The following is a 15,569-nucleotide window of genomic DNA, read 5'->3' on the forward strand; positions in this document are numbered from 1 at the left end:
TCCTCTCAAGCATAGCTGGCCGATAAGTTCACCAAAACTCTACCATCTTATCTTCTTCAAGCACACTTATCCAAGATGAGAATAGTAAATTTCTATTCTCCATGTTGCCGGGGGGTGTCAACGGATACAAGCCAAGACTAAAGCTACAAGTGGTTTTATATATTCAGCCATTTACATTTTTAGTTGTTGTATACATTAGTTATTCTTTTATTCATTTTTGTATATGTTTATTAGCTAGATCAATATGATAGGTTTGATTTGTTAGTTTGTTTAAGGATTCTCTGTATATATGCTCGAGAGCACCGACTTCTAAAAACCAGCTTAACTGGAATGGAAGCATAATTTTTCCTCCATTGATTTGCCCTCTGATTTTTCCTTTGCTCAATTGCAATTGTTCATATTCTTACAATATCTGCTCATTCTGCAGAGTAGAATGACAGCAGAGAGTGATGGAGCGAGAGGCAGCCTTTGAGGTCCACCAACGAGCATTAGCTGGAACCAGATGCAGATCAACTAAAGACACATTTCTACGCTTTATCAATTGTACATCCTGTACCGCCTCTATATAACAAATTCATCTCATTTTCTTTCATTCAATACTGTCAGCAAGTGAAATGCAATAAGATCTATGTAAGTTTCCATTTTGGGATCTTTTGGGGGCCTAAACAAATATGAAATGAGTTGTACGTGTCCATAAATTGTGTACATGCATGCAGTAACGTCGTATGCCAAACCTAAGCCTGCCAGGGAATTTCAGCAAGCCCTTGAGCATTTCTCTGTAGCCTTTATATATAATAGTATACAACAAGGAAACTAGCTAATAATATGACCAAAACTGTGTTTTAAGCAGATCAGCAGCAGTTTCAAAATTCGGTCCACTCTTTCGTGACCAAGAAACTACACACTAATCAAACAGGAACTCGGTATGATGGATCCACCATTTTCAGGATGAACAAGTTTCCTTTGTCACCTCTTGATACCCTGTCAAAGAAAAACAAGATTAAAGAAGGAATCTTCTTGAAGTCTAGAGTCGGATACTCTTCAAATTTATATAATATTATTGGCTCGATCAGTACCGCAATTCTTCATCCAAGTATGTGATTTCCAATTCACCACGAGCTCTATCAGGTGCCTTAACAGGTATCTGTTGTGCATCAAAATCAGTAATTAAGCACCTTGCTCTTCCTATATAACTCATCTGGCCTTTAAAAAAGAAAGAAAGAAAGAAAGAAAATACTGGCAAGGAGATTACTTACTAAACCTCCGATTTTAAAATAATCAAACTTTACAGCCACTTTCTTTGCATTCAGAGGTGTTAAATCTGCCGTCACCTACCAATAATACAAATCATATTCATAACAAATATGGCAGGTGAGCAAGTCTATGTGCATCAGTCTCTGAATCCAAAGTGATCTTCATAACCAGCCCAAGTATGTTAAATTACTAAAATGTCCGTCTTGCTAAACTACCTCACTAACAAAGAAATGTAGAGGACTGCGCACTGCAACTCAATATATCAGTCAAGAACAATTCTACTTATCATTCCCTACACCACAGACCAATATTGATGTGTAAATATGCGTGTTTAAATAGAATGACAAAAATGACAAATCACATATTAGTGTGTGATGTGGGGATGATAAGTAGCATTTCTTGTCAGTCAATTCTAATCATTACGTATTAATCTATTTCCAGTCTGCTTCCCATTGCATATTTTTAGGTACAATGACATAATAAATTGAGTATACCTGGTTGAAGAATGGCCAAGATTCCATATTCTGGGCCCTAAGTACATCCAAATTGATCGCCTGGTAGTTTGCACTCGATCTTAAAAATTTGGGTCTCTGTGATGATTACCATGTTAATTTCCAAAGTGAATGCAATTTATTCCATGAAAATGTAAAAAAAAGCAAACATGTCTAGTCGCAATAAGTTATTTCTTTGTTCATTTTACCATGAAAGATACAGAGCATGACTCGCCAAGAAAAAAGAGTATGCAAAGTGCTTTTTCTAGCAATTCAGAATATTAAATAGGCCCTCCAAAATGTAAGGAATGCAGAACCATATATATCCAGATGACAACAATTGATCCCTTCCGCTTGAAATAACCATTACAATCATGCATGGCATTACAAGTACGGAAATGTTGATAAAACTGTTAAGATATAAAATAAATAATAAAAATCTACCTCTTTCCATTAGCTTGAGTTTTTGGAACAAGTGGTAATTTCACATGGTATCATAGCAGAGATCCTGAATTCGAACCCTGACTCCACACTATATCTTATTTAATTAAATATTTCACGTATTGGGTCACCCATTGAGAAAAAGTCTGACCCACACGTGAAGAGGCATATTAAAATATAAAATAAATAATAAAAATCTATATTTTTCCATCATCGTAACCTTTTGGAACAAGTGGTGATTTCGTAACAATGAGAAATGCACAGTAAAGTCAAAGAGTAAATAAAAATAAAAATAAAAACTCTATAAGAATACAGTGTAGAGGTTATAAAAGATTGCTGAAGCCTTAGAGAAGACAATGTATAGCAATGAAGATGGAGAATAAATTAACCTGGGTCTGCAAAATTGATCCTGAAGTAGTGTAGATAAGCTCCCATTTGCCATCGAGTAAATTAGATTTGATGGGTTCCTTTACTGGGTTAAGTGCTTCAAGTTTTTGAGCAATCTATTTGAAAATAAGTTTCCAATTAAGTATCAGACAAATTTAGTTTGCATAAGTGCGTTAAGATATCAAGAACTAAATATATAATACCAATTTCGCACTAAAATCCTTAAGCATCACATGTAAATTTCGTTCATTAAATCATTAACTTTTGACAGAGAAAACAAGAACCCAGAGATCAAACCAAAGGTAAGAGTAGAAAAAGAAGTCGGTCCAACCTGATCAACTGTTTGCTGGTCTTCGAAAGTGGCATCTGCTCCGCGATCCAGGGGCGCAATGGCTTCAAGCAGCTCCTCCTTGAGAGTCTTGGCATCTTTGCCTTTTTTCAGGAAAGCAGGAAAGAAAGAAATTTTGGCTCTCCATTTCTCAGGGTGCGAGGTGCTTGAAAGGTTGTGGGTGCTGGGATTAATGGCTGGGATTGGAAAACGAAAGGCAGTTCGAGGAGGCGGAAAGCAGAGGGACTTAGGAATGGAAGGTTTCGAGGATTGAGCGGTGGTGAGGACTAAAGCTGCATGAGAAGATAAGGCCATGGATATGGTCTTTCCTGAGCATAAAGCAAGAGTGGCTTGTATTTATCTAAAATGGTCAGCTTTCTACATGGTAGTTGAGAAAGCGGTCCAATATTTCATAGAAAAGATTTAGCATTTGAGAAGGTAATATTATTAACGTGACAAGTGTTAATATATTTTTGTCACATTAATCATAAAAAAAGATTAACCTAAGGTAATTAGAATTTTTTTTTTAATTCGTTTTAATATGGCTCCGATGGCATGATATGTATATATTTTATTCTCAATATCCGCCCCTGAAATCAGCAACGTGCAACCATACAGAGCGCCCATGCTTAAATTTGACATAATAAAACCAGCAACAGAGCCTAACTCGCCACCACTCTTATGTCTCTTCGCATGGTCCCGGCCTCCCAGAGAAAGGTCCCTCTTTCCAACACATGCACGTTTTCCTTTTTTTTTTTTGGGGATTCTCTCTCTTTGCCCGTCCACCTTCTTCTCATTCCGAGTTCTTTCTCTTGCTCATCAGGACTCGGTAATGTGCTCCAAGTTTAGTTCTTTCAAATTTCAAATAGCAGAGGTAACCAATAAACAAAAGCCCCACTAACCCGGCTGAAACAATCCCCAGCTCTATAGAATAGAAAATGTAATACCTTTTCAATTTTAATTTTTTTTTTTTTTTATAGGTATTTGTTGTGCTACATGCGGCAATTATGATGAATAGTATGGAAAAGATAAAGCAAGAAAACACATAGATTTAACGTGATTCGGTAATGTGCCTACATCTACTGGAGTAGGGGCTGAATTTTCACTAACTGTCAAAGTACAGTTACATAATGTTGTATTTATAGTAAACCCTAGCCGTACAAGAGGTATTACACTCCCCTCACTCCACTCTGTTTCACTCTCGACATCAGCCTACTCTCGATCTATATACGTGTTCCACTCGATATGAGCCATATATTACAACAGAATTGGTATACATGATGTTATTTTTGTTCCTTTTTACTGTATTATTTCGACTGTTTAGTTTTGTTGATTGATGTCACTTGTTTGCTCCTAAAACATAAAAGAAGCTCCCAGGAAGAAACACAAGGGGGTAAGAAGGATAATTTTTTTTAATGATTTCACTAATTTGCTGCTTGAATCAGAATGCAAAGGATTGCATTTAAGAAGCTGGAAACAGATTATTAATTTGTTCCGGTATTGCCTGAACCCCAAATTTACAACTGAAGCCTGCTGATTTGGAGTTACCCCAGGTGAGTCCTTTCCATTTTTTTCCTTTCTTCTTTTTTTTCTGCATGAATGTTCATCCGTTGACTCCTATTTTGGTTGAATTCAGAAATTCAGAGTGCTCTATATCTTCCTTGCTGGAAGTTGTTGCTCTCATTTCATTTGACATGACAGCATGATCTAGAGCACTAGTAATTTCTAATCTCTAATGTCATACTGGAGAAATTACCATGCATTCTATGCAAGATTTCTCTTTAATGCTATGTGGAAGAGGTACGTTATTCAAGGAGCTATTTAAGATTTGAACCTGACAAAGTTAGCTTGGCAAGCTGCTTTTGTTTTTACCTTCCTTTCTAACCCTATTACTTCCATAAATCTTTGCATCCAAATGTTGTCTTTGCCCATTTTCCTATCCATTTGGCGTATAGATTAATATTACACAAACTGAAAAATATGCACCCCAAACCGGGTGAAAAAATATATAAATGGCAGGCATATCCTCTTATAGCTTGAGATTTAATCAGCTTAATGAAAAAAGAGGGGGAAAAAAGCAGCCAAAACCGTATGGAACCAAATAAGATAAAGTACAAATATGACTGAGGGGGTTGGAGTGATTAACTTTGTACAGAAATTGCTAAATCATGACCCACCATGATTCAAACATGAAGGTTAATGCAAGCATTGGGACCCACCATCCATGAGAGATTACTGATCTGATGCCCTTTGATTGATTACAGGCAAGCTGCTTATCATGATAAGAGCATATGGTTTGGTTCCTAGAATCATCAACAAAGAAGTTTGTAAAAATTATACCGCGGGTAGGTATGCAAATATGAGAAACATGATACCTTCATGTATAAGTTACTGGAAATTCTCATTTGTTGATCTAAATATCGTGATCTTACTTACCTTGATGCGCAGAATGCAATTATGTAGTCTGCTCCAGAGCAAGTTATAACGCTGGTAGGGTCATCATATGCGAAGCTGTATGCTGTTGGGCATACTTGTTTGAAACTCTTGGAATAATTCGAAGGTAGACATGTGGATGGATTTCCATACATTCCTCTGCAACAATACTCATCAGTGTTGAACACATCACATGCACTCCGGCAAGCCACAACCTTTCCGTCGGCCTTTAGGGTGAGCTCCGACGGGCAGTTTTGCCTCAAATCTCCATCACAGCCAGCAGTACTGCAGTTGCCTGTACCATTAACAGCTTTGACAACTATAGGCACATTAAAGCCATCTACAAGGCTTACATCATAGAAATCGATTTGTCCAAGGGTGAAATCGGCGATGGAGGTGGGTGGTCTGCTCGGCTCGGTGCAATTAAGGATGGTGCCGCAGCTACCCGTTTGGCATTTTCCATTACCGTTTTTGTCGAAATTGCAGCCAGTCCGAGCCCATATCCGGCCACCCCACCCAGCCGAAGCGGTATAGACAGCAGACTGTCCGGGTTTTAGTGCAAAACCTCCGCCGCTGAAGTTCTCACCATGTGTAATTCCAGGCCATATTGTATCCTTGCAGTAATTTACTATGGTGAACGATCTTGTGCTTTCGGACAATTTAATCACTGCCCAACAAAATGAATACAACCTTTGTAAGCTTTTAAAAACGAAATCATGTTAGTAAGCTCATGGTTGGCAAAATTTGCACAGCTACTTTTTGCCGTGACAGAGAATGAATGCATGCTTACAATGGTGCAAAAAGATTACATGCATGCTAGCTATATACAGTAGGAATTAACTAGCTAGCTAGCTAGTACTGACAGAGAAGATAGATTATAAACATAGAAACAAAACGAAGACTATGAACAAAATGATGAAGAGGGAATGGCACCTGATACAATGATAGTGAAGATGAAAAGGTTGAGATGAGAAGCCATCGATCGCTCTAACTCTCTCTTTGCTTTAGTGATAGTAGTGACACCAGAGGAGAAATGTTATCTGTGGGTATTATGTGAAGAGGAACCTATAAAGATGCAAGAGATCGAAAAAGGAAGAATACGTGTGGGAGTGAGTGAATTATCAATAAGTAATGGCAGCCTAAAAAGGTTCCTTGCTTACAAAGCAGAAAATCAAATGATACCTTGCCTCTCAGCTTAACATTATGCTGAATCTTTTTTCATTTTCATCATCTCTTTGCTGAATTAGTGTTTATGTTTTAGGTCTCACCTGTTGTCCGAATGGATGACAAAGTCCTAGTGTCTATGCTTTACTCACCGCAAGCATAAGCATCAGCACACAGCATATATATATATAGTAAGAAACTTTGAACCGATTCAACCACATCATCCCAATTTTATATATATATATATATATATAAGTTGAAGTTCTTAAATGGAAAATAATATATTTGATTAGTCGATAATATACCTTTTAGTTTTGTAACCAATGAATTTTTTAAAAAATTAATGAATTTAAGAAAAGTTACACACACACACAAGTAATATGACGTACTCTTGAAGGTCAAGTGCTCAAATTACCAAATATTGGCATTCTATTAAAAGCTTTATTTATTATATATAATGGCTCTTAATCATGCTAATTTATGTTAATCAAACCAAAGAATCTTGCTTAATTTTTTTTTTCATTTTATAAATTTGGTTATTTTTCCGTATGAGGACAAGAACTCTGATTATCCAACGGAAATTTAAAGAATACTCATTTATTTTTTCTATTTTCCTTTTCATGATTTGTAGTGGGCCAACACCAAGTGAACCGAGCCCAAAACCAAATATTTTAGATTAGAGATTCTAATTTAGGGATAGGAATATCTGACATCACCTATTAATTCAAAACGAACATGATGCAAAATTAACAGGTTTGAATTTGATGTTAACGGGTTCTGATTAAAACGGGTTAACCCGTTAAGATACTATTTTTTAGTAGTTAGTGACCCATTTAGACCCATTAAATTTTTTATTCAAAATTAAAATTATATTATTTTTTACCTAAAAATAAAAATATTCTAACCCTATTTCGTATTTCCTAACTCTCTTTCAGACTCTCACCCAGTCTCAATTCTCAATTGAGCCAGTTCTCAGGAGTCACGACTGCCTCACACACTTCCTCATAATTGTAATTTTGGTCTTTTTATTGTTTGAACTATAATTTTGGATTTATGTAGTTAGTTTTGTATTTTTTGAAAATATTGTGATTTTAACTTTTATATGAAATTTTGTTAATCACGCCAAATGGATTATTTAGTTCAATTCAATCCATTTATATAAACGGGTTGACATGGGTCGTGTCGTATCGATATATTTTTAATTAATTCATGATAGGTCAAAAAGAGTCGTGTTAAGGTTTGAAAATCTAACATGTTAAGCTTAACGGGTCATGTCTGAGTTGACTTATATCGTATAATATACACGACTTAACACGATATGAATATGATCCGTTAACACGATTTGTCATCCTCAAATTTAATCGACCTGCACCAAATTTAAATAGAGAAACGAAAAAAAATTGGTAAATATAAGTCTCACATAAAAAAATATATATATTTTTAATAATGGATCTCATTTTTTTTTCAATAAAAGTGTGTTGGGCTTATAGGTCCACTATTTATTCAAGTAATCCAAATGATAGCGTGGGCCGAAGCTAACCAATCCAATAACCTATTGACAACCGGATAAATAAGTAATTTGTTTTCTAGAGGGCACGATTTGGTTTGAATGCTTATCTCATCTTATCATTATAATTTTTTTAAATTTTTACATAAAATATAATAAATAATTCAATTTTTTCAAATATTAAAACAAAAATTAAAATAAAAAATTATATTTTAATAATATTTTATTCAACTTTTATCTCATCTTATCTAACTAAAAAGATCAAATATTTCAAACTTTTATTTAGGAATGAGCATATTGTTTATGGCTACTTTTATTTATTTATTTAAGAGCCATGTTCCTTTATTACTTTTAGAACATATTGGAGTTTGGCTTTGTTAAAAAATTTTAATATTTTCAAAGTTTAAAATTTATATTTTAAATTAAATTATATCACTTATATTTTAAATTAAATAATAGCGTATAGATGATATGTGGGGTAAAAAATTTTCAATAAAATTATTTTTTAATAAATTGATAAAAAAAAATTAATTTGAGTTTACGTAGGTAGGCATTAGCGCGGGCGCCGCCGTTGGAGAAACACATCACTGTGTTTGCTTGGATTGAGCTACGTACAAGGCTACAATAGCCTAGAGAAAGAATATCTCAATCCACAGTACCAACGATAAGTACTACCACACAATAAATGATAAACTATCAACTAATTTACTACTCTTTAAACTACTAGCGAATAAAATAATATTTTTTTAAAATTTGATTAAGAGAAATGATAAACTACCAACTGATTTTGAGAATTGAACCCATTTCCAAAACGACATTTGTTTCTCAATCAAAGATAAGGATTCCAATCAATCGTGACCGTCAAACAAACAATCACGACCGTTTGTCCTTTTGACCCATCTGTTTCTTCTTCGCATAGCTCTTAACATGGAAGTCCAGAAAGAGAGCCAGAAGAGAGGCATTGAAAACGGCGTTGAAGCACCAACCCCAGATCCCGGAGCATCCGGATCCGGTGAAGTGCTCGTGGAGCATCCGACCTGAAACCGCAAAGCTGAACACAAATTGCACGATCTGGAAATCCGTGACCAGGCGTTTCCACCTGGGCCGCACCCCGATGGCGCACAATAGGTAGTAGGCGTACATGACCACGTGCACCGAAGCGTTTGTCACGAGCGCTACGGGGAACAGGGACTGGGAGGTGTGCAGCCAAATGTAGCACATGATCAGGACTGTGGAGTGGTGGTAGACGTGGAGGAAGGTGAGCCGTTGGAGGGAGTTACTGAGAATGATCAAGAGGGTGTCGACGAATTCGAGAATCTTGGAGAGGTAGAAGACGTAGGCCCAGAAAAAGAGGGGCCCGGAGGGAGGGGTGTGTGGAGGGAAACAAATGATCCAGTGGAGGTGAGGCGTGTGGGTGATGATGGAGAGGGTGCAACCGACGGCCATGACGAGGGAGAGGAGGAGGAGGGCGAGATTGTGGAGGGCGGAGATGGGTTTGAGGAGGCTGGGACCAAGGGAGGAGGGGAGTGGGATAAGGCGGCGGGAGAAAAGGAAGGTGAGGGAGAGGTAGGAGAGGAGGGTGAGGAAGAGGAAGAGAGGGGTGGAGGCAGGGGTTAGACCCGGAGTCCATGAGAAGTGGAGGATGGTTGGGTGGTTCACTAGCCAGTATTGGAGGGCTGAGACAATGGGGTTCATTTTCAGGCAATGGTGGGTCGGGGGGAAGAGAGGAGGTGGTCTCTTCTTTTCTGGATATGACCGGTTATAAGATATTCTCGTATTGGATATGATTTTATATCACAATCACTGGCCAGAAGTCGAAGGGGTATTAAAGTATGCGAGTATACTCTTCTCGAGTCTTGCCCAAAAAGAAGAAAAAAATAATGAATGCGAAAGTACTAATCACTAGACATATTAATACAAATCACATTTTCAAACCACTTCCACTGTATAAGTACAGCAGTTTTGCTGCTAATCCCACCATGTTTGTAAGCGTCAGGTTACCAACACCAAGCAAGTGTTCGGCCTCTTCCAGGTTTGAAAATGTGAATGGTGAAGTGAGTTCCTCTTAACACCTAGGCACCCCACTTATTCGTATCATATTTTTGCTATATATTATGGTTCCAAATTCAACCCAAGTGGTGAACAGTGAGCAAGACATTCTGGGCATATACACATGCATGACGAGGCTTGTTGGAATGCCGACTCAATCTAGGGCGACTCACACAAATTCATTACAATTTTTGGCAGTTGGATTGTGTGCAGAGAGAATGGATTGACATTCATCACCAAGGCGAGTAACAGCATCAATTGAAAGTCACTGAGCAGTTCGGGGGTTAGATGCCAAAAGAAATGATCAAATCACTGATCAAAATATGTAATCTGGGAACAAAATCTTCAAACCTATTAGAAAAATTCTGCAAATAGCAGTCTTACACAACGTGTTTACTTAGTTCAAGTACAAGAGTCAAAGCAAAAATCAAGAAATTCGCCCCCACCCAACGCCCACAAAAACAAAAAAATCATTCTCGTCATGGTCATTTAAGTCTGTTCCTTCCAGGTTGTCCACGGCAGAAGCAGTCATGAATCATTACCATCAGCTCTTACTTTCTCAAGTCTGATGAGCAAGCTAGCCACGTCTTTATCAAATAGCAAAATTGGACAGTGATAACGATTACATCATAAGAAAACCATGCTCAACTTGTAGTCACTTTCTTCCGGACAATCCTCTTTCTCCGAGCCTTCGGAGCTGATGGTTCACCTTTGGCAACAGAATCACCCTTCTCCTGTTTGATGCCAAGGAGCCCGAGTCCAGAAACAATGGCATTCTTTGATATAAACCATTTTGAAGATGGCCTATCAGCATCCTCTGAAGGTCTGTTGTAAACCTTCAAGAGAGTATCTGAATCAACCAGCGGATCTGCCTCTACCCCTAGCCAGGCCAGCCTTGATCTCTCTCCCAATTGGATATTCAAAATCCTGCATACAATCACTAGCAAGAGTTAAACAATTTCACAAGTTCTGATGTAAAGATCCAACACAAAACAAACAATACTTTCGACATCCATAGTCGGAGATTAGGTGACATCTACAACGTACGTCAATGGGTCCCTCATGTCACTAGATGAAACTCTCACAACAAATCAAGAAAATATGTCAACAAGACTACATGATTGAGTAGTATATTATCAGATTGACAGACAAAAAAACAATATCATATCTATTTTATAAAGGAAAAAAAAATTAAGAAGAAAATTTTGCTTGTTTAATCATTAAAAAAAGAAGAAAGTGATTTTTTTTTTTTTTTGTCAGTATTAAAAAAAGACGAAAATGAAAATAAAAGCAACCCGCCATAGACATGATTAAACTAATAGCAACAGTTAAAAAACAACAATAAAGAGAGGCAACTACGGTTGGATTATCACAAGTGAACATTGACTATATTGACAGTGTCGCCAAAGCCCTAAGAATATCATATCAACCTAACAAATTAGGAAAGGTTAGGTAAAGGAAAACAAACCCTTCTTTCAGCATGGGAAAGTGCAAAAATGTGTGCCAACACGATTTTAAGTTTGATATATGAACAACTGTTTCCTAGTAAAAGTAACGGACCTCAAAGCCGTGCTAAAAAACAGAGCCACTCCAATGACATCAAAATGGCTGCTTATTGCTCTATCAAATCCACATAACATCTGATATCTGAGATTTGCATAAAGACCGAGGAAAGCACCATAACCAAGTGCGTTTGTACTCATGGATGGAATTGTCACAGATAACCTGCCAAACAGTCAATCATCATCCGAAGTTAATTACTTGGACTAGTTCACCCAATCACCAGCAGAGATCTTTACATCCTTCTATCATGATGAAAATAATAGGTAAATGGAACACATGTTCCCAAGATATGCTTACCTTCCCTCCTTTTTACTAGCCAAAAAGTTTGACAATGCACCTTGTACCGCTCCAGCACTTAACCCAACCATACACAACTCTGCAGCCTTGTAGAAGAATGAATGGATTCTCTTTTGCATATCAAATTCACGAAATGCGTAACTTCTTTCAAAAATATTATTTGGCAGCTTCTGTAATGTATTTTGCAAATCAAAGTGGAATGTGTTCCCATATGAACGACAAGGAGCAAGTGACCAAACAACAATGGCATTGCAGGCTGATATTGTGAGCACATTAAGAAGTGCCAGATCCCATTCTTGCTTTATCCTACAACCACAGTAAAGGAGAAACTGAGCGGTGACGAAAAGCATACCAGATAAAGTTTTGCTTCCTTTTTCACAAAAGGGAGCACAGACCTGTCCTTACGATTCTTCAACTCCCACCAAACTGAGCAACTGATTGTAGCAGCCTGCTCCAAAAGAAGCTTATATAAGAAGGCAGGATCTGCAAGCATCCTGTGCAACATAATAATTTTAGTTTAGATAAGAATTAGGGATCTAAAAAAAAAAAAATTTTATTTATCTCTTTTCCTATAAAAAAAAAAATAGAGTTTTGCTATACATCAACTACTATTCACCCCCATCACCTTCAACCTCTCTCTCTCTCTCTCTCTCTCTCTCTCTCTCTCTCTCTCTCTCCTCAAGCTCTCTCTCATCATGCTTCCTTCAAGCGGGACCGAGATGGAGGGGTTGGGGCAAGAACCGGTTCACTTGTTAGTGAACCCGGTTTGCCATATAGGGTGTGGGGTGTAGGATAGTGAATAGTGGCTGATAAAAAGATTTATTCAAAAATAATAATTATGGATCTTTCTCACTAAAATTGAATCGAAAGCAAAAAAATGTAAAACATTCACCAAAATGTTTCATATACAAATAGTTAACACAATCATAAAAGAGAGATTGAATGGGATTAAGTTTTAAATGAAGCAAAAGACTAAGTTGGAATGTTGGTTAGTAGACAGCCCATTATATGAAATCAAAGTTGAACAAAATCACCTGCCAATAAATGCCCTTGACATTCCTTCAGGAAGTGCTCGGGATATAAACCTAGTCGTAGTTGGCCTGGCATTGATTGCTAGGAATTTCACCATTTGAGCAGAGCTAACCAAACCCTGGAGGCAAAATTTCAATAGGTATCCAGAGACAAATTCTTGGCAAAAATCAGAGACTTAGAAAAATACTATACCATTTCATAAGCTTGGCGGAATCCAGCAGGCAAATCCATCATTGTTTTCTGCCACTCGTTTAATACGGCATCTACAAATTTACGATCAAACAGCTGGTAAAAGGCACAAAATTATAACTGCATCAGAAAAACATCGATATTAACAGCATTAGCAGACAAAGAATCTTATCTACCCTAGGAACATGATTTAGTGTTTTTGAAAATGTATCAGAATTTTTAACCTCCTCAAGAAATTTCCGTCTCCTAAATAGGCCTCCCTCGTCTCCTTCATCACCATCATCAAAGTCATCAAAGTAATCGTCGTCATCACCGTCGTCATCACCACCATCACCACCACCATGATTTATTTTCTTCCCAATATCTCCACCGCCTCCCCCAATTGCAGTCTGCAATTTCAAAGGTATCAGTCATTGACCAAAAACTGAACAATTGTTTAAAAAAATTATCAAACCAAGGCAAAGTAGGAACTTTCAGCTAATAGGTTCAGTGGATGAACCTTGAACCAGAGTATCAGACCTACCCCAAACTAAAAAGAAAATGGTCGAATCTATAAAAATGTCAGTTCCCCTAAAGTATGTGCATGATATAAGAGATATATAAATTCGATGATGCAAACCTACCAATTTGACCAGTTTCATACACAAAAAGAAATCCCATTTCATCTTTTAAGGACACTTTTATTCTGAGAACAGTCAAATACGAACTCATATTATGTTGTCCTGCACAAGAAAAATAGTTCCTGATAGTATGGTAATAGTAGTTGAGAACCAACACGAGTTGGAGAACTAAATTATTCAGTTCCATGATTCATATTTTTATGGGATAAGAACTAGAAGAAACTAAATTATTATGTTCTGGGGGGTGGGGCCCTGTATCTAGGGTTTACTCCCTGGGGTGGATCGGGATCCAAAGGACCCAGCCTTGATGACGTTCTAAATCATGACAATTTTTTTCAGGAAACCAGGTGGTTCCTAAACACCTATGAAGGTAGTTTGGTGATCCAATAAGCCTAAGGTCCTAAAGCGTCAACAAGGAGCATATGACACAGATACAACGGGCTATGATGCTAGGGTCGCAAAAGGAATATCATATATAATTTCTTCACAAGGTCTCAGTCAGTCACGCATTTCCTGTCAGTGAGAGCTCCCATTTTGTCTTCCAGTTAGGTGCTGGAGAGCCAAAATCAGCCCTTAACCTTTCATTCGGTTCCTAAGAAAACTAAGAGCAGTCAAACATGCATTTGCTTTCTTTATAATTAAGAGCTTAACTAAATAAAACCAAATAGTGAATAATCAAACGCCTTCCATGGGCCCTAAATATAAAATTCAAAGTAATTTTTATTTCTCTTCAATAATTTTGGTTCCTGAACGCTAAGAGCCCCAACCCCCAAAAATTGCATACCGTAAGGTCCCAGCTAAGGTTCTCAAATTATACACTTCTATTTTCCCCCAGTTTCACAGCAACCATCCGGAAAATAAAAGAACTCGAAGATGTTTTTCTCAACCAACTAACGCATAAAAAAGATTTCCAAATAAAATAAAATAAAAAGAAAAAAGCACACCTCGGGGCTAGACTTGGACTGCTTCTGAGACATATCGAGCTTGCCCTTCTCCAACGTGACCGCTCCCAACGAGCCGTACTCTCCCTTCATAACCGGACTAATTATCGCCGCCGAGGCCGCCGGTGGCGCCATAAAGCAGCGCTCCAAAAAAATGACGGAATCCCCTTCCACGACGGGCGAAGAAGACGAAGCAGAGGCCTTTATCACCAGTCCCCTCCGGGCCATCTTACCGGCCACCGGATGTGCAGCCGGCAAGAGGGGACTCACCTTGGGCTTTGATGATAAGGTCTTTATGGGCATAATTTGGGCCGTTTGAAACACCGCGTGAGACATTTTTTTTTTTTTCTGTATTTGTTTGGGATCGAAGTTCCCTATTTGGATACCGAGAAAATTAGAGGTAAAAGTTTCTCATAAGAGGTACCGCCGGTCGTTCTCTCTCTAGGGAGGGGCGCGAGAGAGAGAGAGACGGAAGAGAGAAGAGGGTGAGGGATGTTGGGGGGGTTTTTGATTGATTGAACCGACTAGGTGACAAGGACGAGGGGAACCCAATCCGAAACTGGAGGCTTCAACGGGTGAGTTGACTCGGGGTTTCGATGAGTGGACTCGATACTCGGGGCCGGCTTGGTTTGCTGCTCTTATGGGCTGGACGGGGCCGGGCCGGCCCAGGTCAACATTCTATGCACCAAAATAATACTTACCGGAAGGTCATATAACTAACTATCGTCAAACAAAAAAATAACAATTACGATCCGCTGGTCTCTTATTCAAAGCACCAAATTGTCGGCTACATCAACTTTCTTGGCAGGTAAGTTTGGCGGCCGGGCAGAGTTTTTTTTATTATTATTTTTAAAAATAAAAATCAAAATCCCG

General features: G+C 38.0%; 4 protein-coding genes across 5 annotated transcripts; all 4 read right to left on the reverse strand.

Annotated features, from left to right (window-relative positions):
- Window positions 1-564: 564 nt before the first annotated feature.
- Window positions 565-3,278, reverse strand: LOC109007043 (probable plastid-lipid-associated protein 4, chloroplastic). 2 transcript variants are annotated; one of them, XM_018986541.2, is made up of 6 exons: window positions 2,905-3,277; window positions 2,576-2,689; window positions 1,749-1,844; window positions 1,257-1,331; window positions 1,077-1,144; window positions 567-981 (listed from the first exon to the last, which is right to left on the reverse strand). In XM_018986541.2, exons 1-6 carry the CDS (start codon window positions 3,214-3,216, stop codon window positions 909-911), a joined length of 738 nt encoding a protein of 245 aa, XP_018842086.1. In that variant the 5' UTR covers window positions 3,217-3,277; the 3' UTR covers window positions 567-908. The 2 variants fall into 2 exon arrangements, with proteins under 2 accessions (XP_018842087.1, XP_018842086.1); XM_018986542.2 differs by lacking the exon at window positions 1,257-1,331 and having other exon boundaries at window positions 565-981; window positions 2,905-3,278.
- A 1,630-nt stretch (window positions 3,279-4,908) lies between these two features.
- LOC109006988 (pathogenesis-related thaumatin-like protein 3.5) lies at window positions 4,909-6,350 on the reverse strand. The gene is made up of 3 exons (XM_018986453.2): window positions 6,268-6,350; window positions 5,338-6,001; window positions 4,909-5,204 (listed from the first exon to the last, which is right to left on the reverse strand). The coding sequence occupies exons 1-3, from the start codon at window positions 6,311-6,313 to the stop codon at window positions 5,063-5,065; spliced, it is 852 nt and encodes a 283-aa protein (XP_018841998.1). The 5' UTR covers window positions 6,314-6,350; the 3' UTR covers window positions 4,909-5,062.
- Window positions 6,351-8,768: 2,418 nt separating this feature from the next.
- LOC109007042 (elongation of fatty acids protein 3-like) lies at window positions 8,769-9,816 on the reverse strand. Its single transcript, XM_018986540.2, has one exon. The coding sequence runs from the start codon at window positions 9,698-9,700 to the stop codon at window positions 8,879-8,881; it is 822 nt and encodes a 273-aa protein (XP_018842085.2). The 5' UTR covers window positions 9,701-9,816; the 3' UTR covers window positions 8,769-8,878.
- A 556-nt stretch (window positions 9,817-10,372) lies between these two features.
- LOC109007038 (protein RETICULATA-RELATED 1, chloroplastic-like) lies at window positions 10,373-15,226 on the reverse strand. Its single transcript, XM_018986530.2, has 8 exons — window positions 14,700-15,226; window positions 13,360-13,524; window positions 13,139-13,231; window positions 12,949-13,064; window positions 12,310-12,408; window positions 11,915-12,220; window positions 11,615-11,779; window positions 10,373-10,981 (listed from the first exon to the last, which is right to left on the reverse strand). The coding sequence occupies exons 1-8, from the start codon at window positions 15,030-15,032 to the stop codon at window positions 10,699-10,701; spliced, it is 1,560 nt and encodes a 519-aa protein (XP_018842075.1). The 5' UTR covers window positions 15,033-15,226; the 3' UTR covers window positions 10,373-10,698.
- Between the last annotated feature and the right edge of the window lie 343 nt (window positions 15,227-15,569).

Source organism: Juglans regia, chromosome 13, assembly GCF_001411555.2.
Source record: "Juglans regia cultivar Chandler chromosome 13, Walnut 2.0, whole genome shotgun sequence".
NCBI classification, from domain to species: domain Eukaryota; kingdom Viridiplantae; phylum Streptophyta; class Magnoliopsida; order Fagales; family Juglandaceae; genus Juglans; species Juglans regia.

What these genes read in the sequence shown, in the direction of transcription:
- LOC109007043 (XM_018986541.2), bottom strand. Translation starts at nt 3,216, where the DNA reads ATGGCCTTATCTTCTCATGCAGCTTTAGTCCTCACCACCGCTCAATCC. An exon ending in ACCAGCAAACAGTTGATCAG is followed by an intron (nt 2,690 to 2,904) that starts GTTGGACCGACT and finishes ATTTTCAAATAG; the next exon opens with ATTGCTCAAAAACTTGAAGC. An exon ending in TACTTGGATGAAGAATTGCG is followed by an intron (nt 982 to 1,076) that starts GTACTGATCGAG and finishes TTTCTTTGACAG; the next exon opens with GGTATCAAGAGGTGACAAAG.
- LOC109007042 (XM_018986540.2), bottom strand. Translation starts at nt 9,700, where the DNA reads ATGAACCCCATTGTCTCAGCCCTCCAATACTGGCTAGTGAACCACCCA.
- LOC109006988 (XM_018986453.2), bottom strand. Translation starts at nt 6,313, where the DNA reads ATGGCTTCTCATCTCAACCTTTTCATCTTCACTATCATTGTATCAG. An exon ending in CTTCACTATCATTGTATCAG is followed by an intron (nt 6,002 to 6,267) that starts GTGCCATTCCCT and finishes TTTGTTGGGCAG; the next exon opens with TGATTAAATTGTCCGAAAGC. An exon ending in ATTGCATTCTGCGCATCAAG is followed by an intron (nt 5,205 to 5,337) that starts GTAAGTAAGATC and finishes TGATGATTCTAG; the next exon opens with GAACCAAACCATATGCTCTT.
- LOC109007038 (XM_018986530.2), bottom strand. Translation starts at nt 15,032, where the DNA reads ATGTCTCACGCGGTGTTTCAAACGGCCCAAATTATGCCCATAAAGACC. An exon ending in TCCGCCAAGCTTATGAAATG is followed by an intron (nt 13,065 to 13,138) that starts GTATAGTATTTT and finishes TTTTGCCTCCAG; the next exon opens with GGTTTGGTTAGCTCTGCTCA. An exon ending in TTGAAGAATCGTAAGGACAG is followed by an intron (nt 12,221 to 12,309) that starts GTCTGTGCTCCC and finishes CTGTGGTTGTAG; the next exon opens with GATAAAGCAAGAATGGGATC.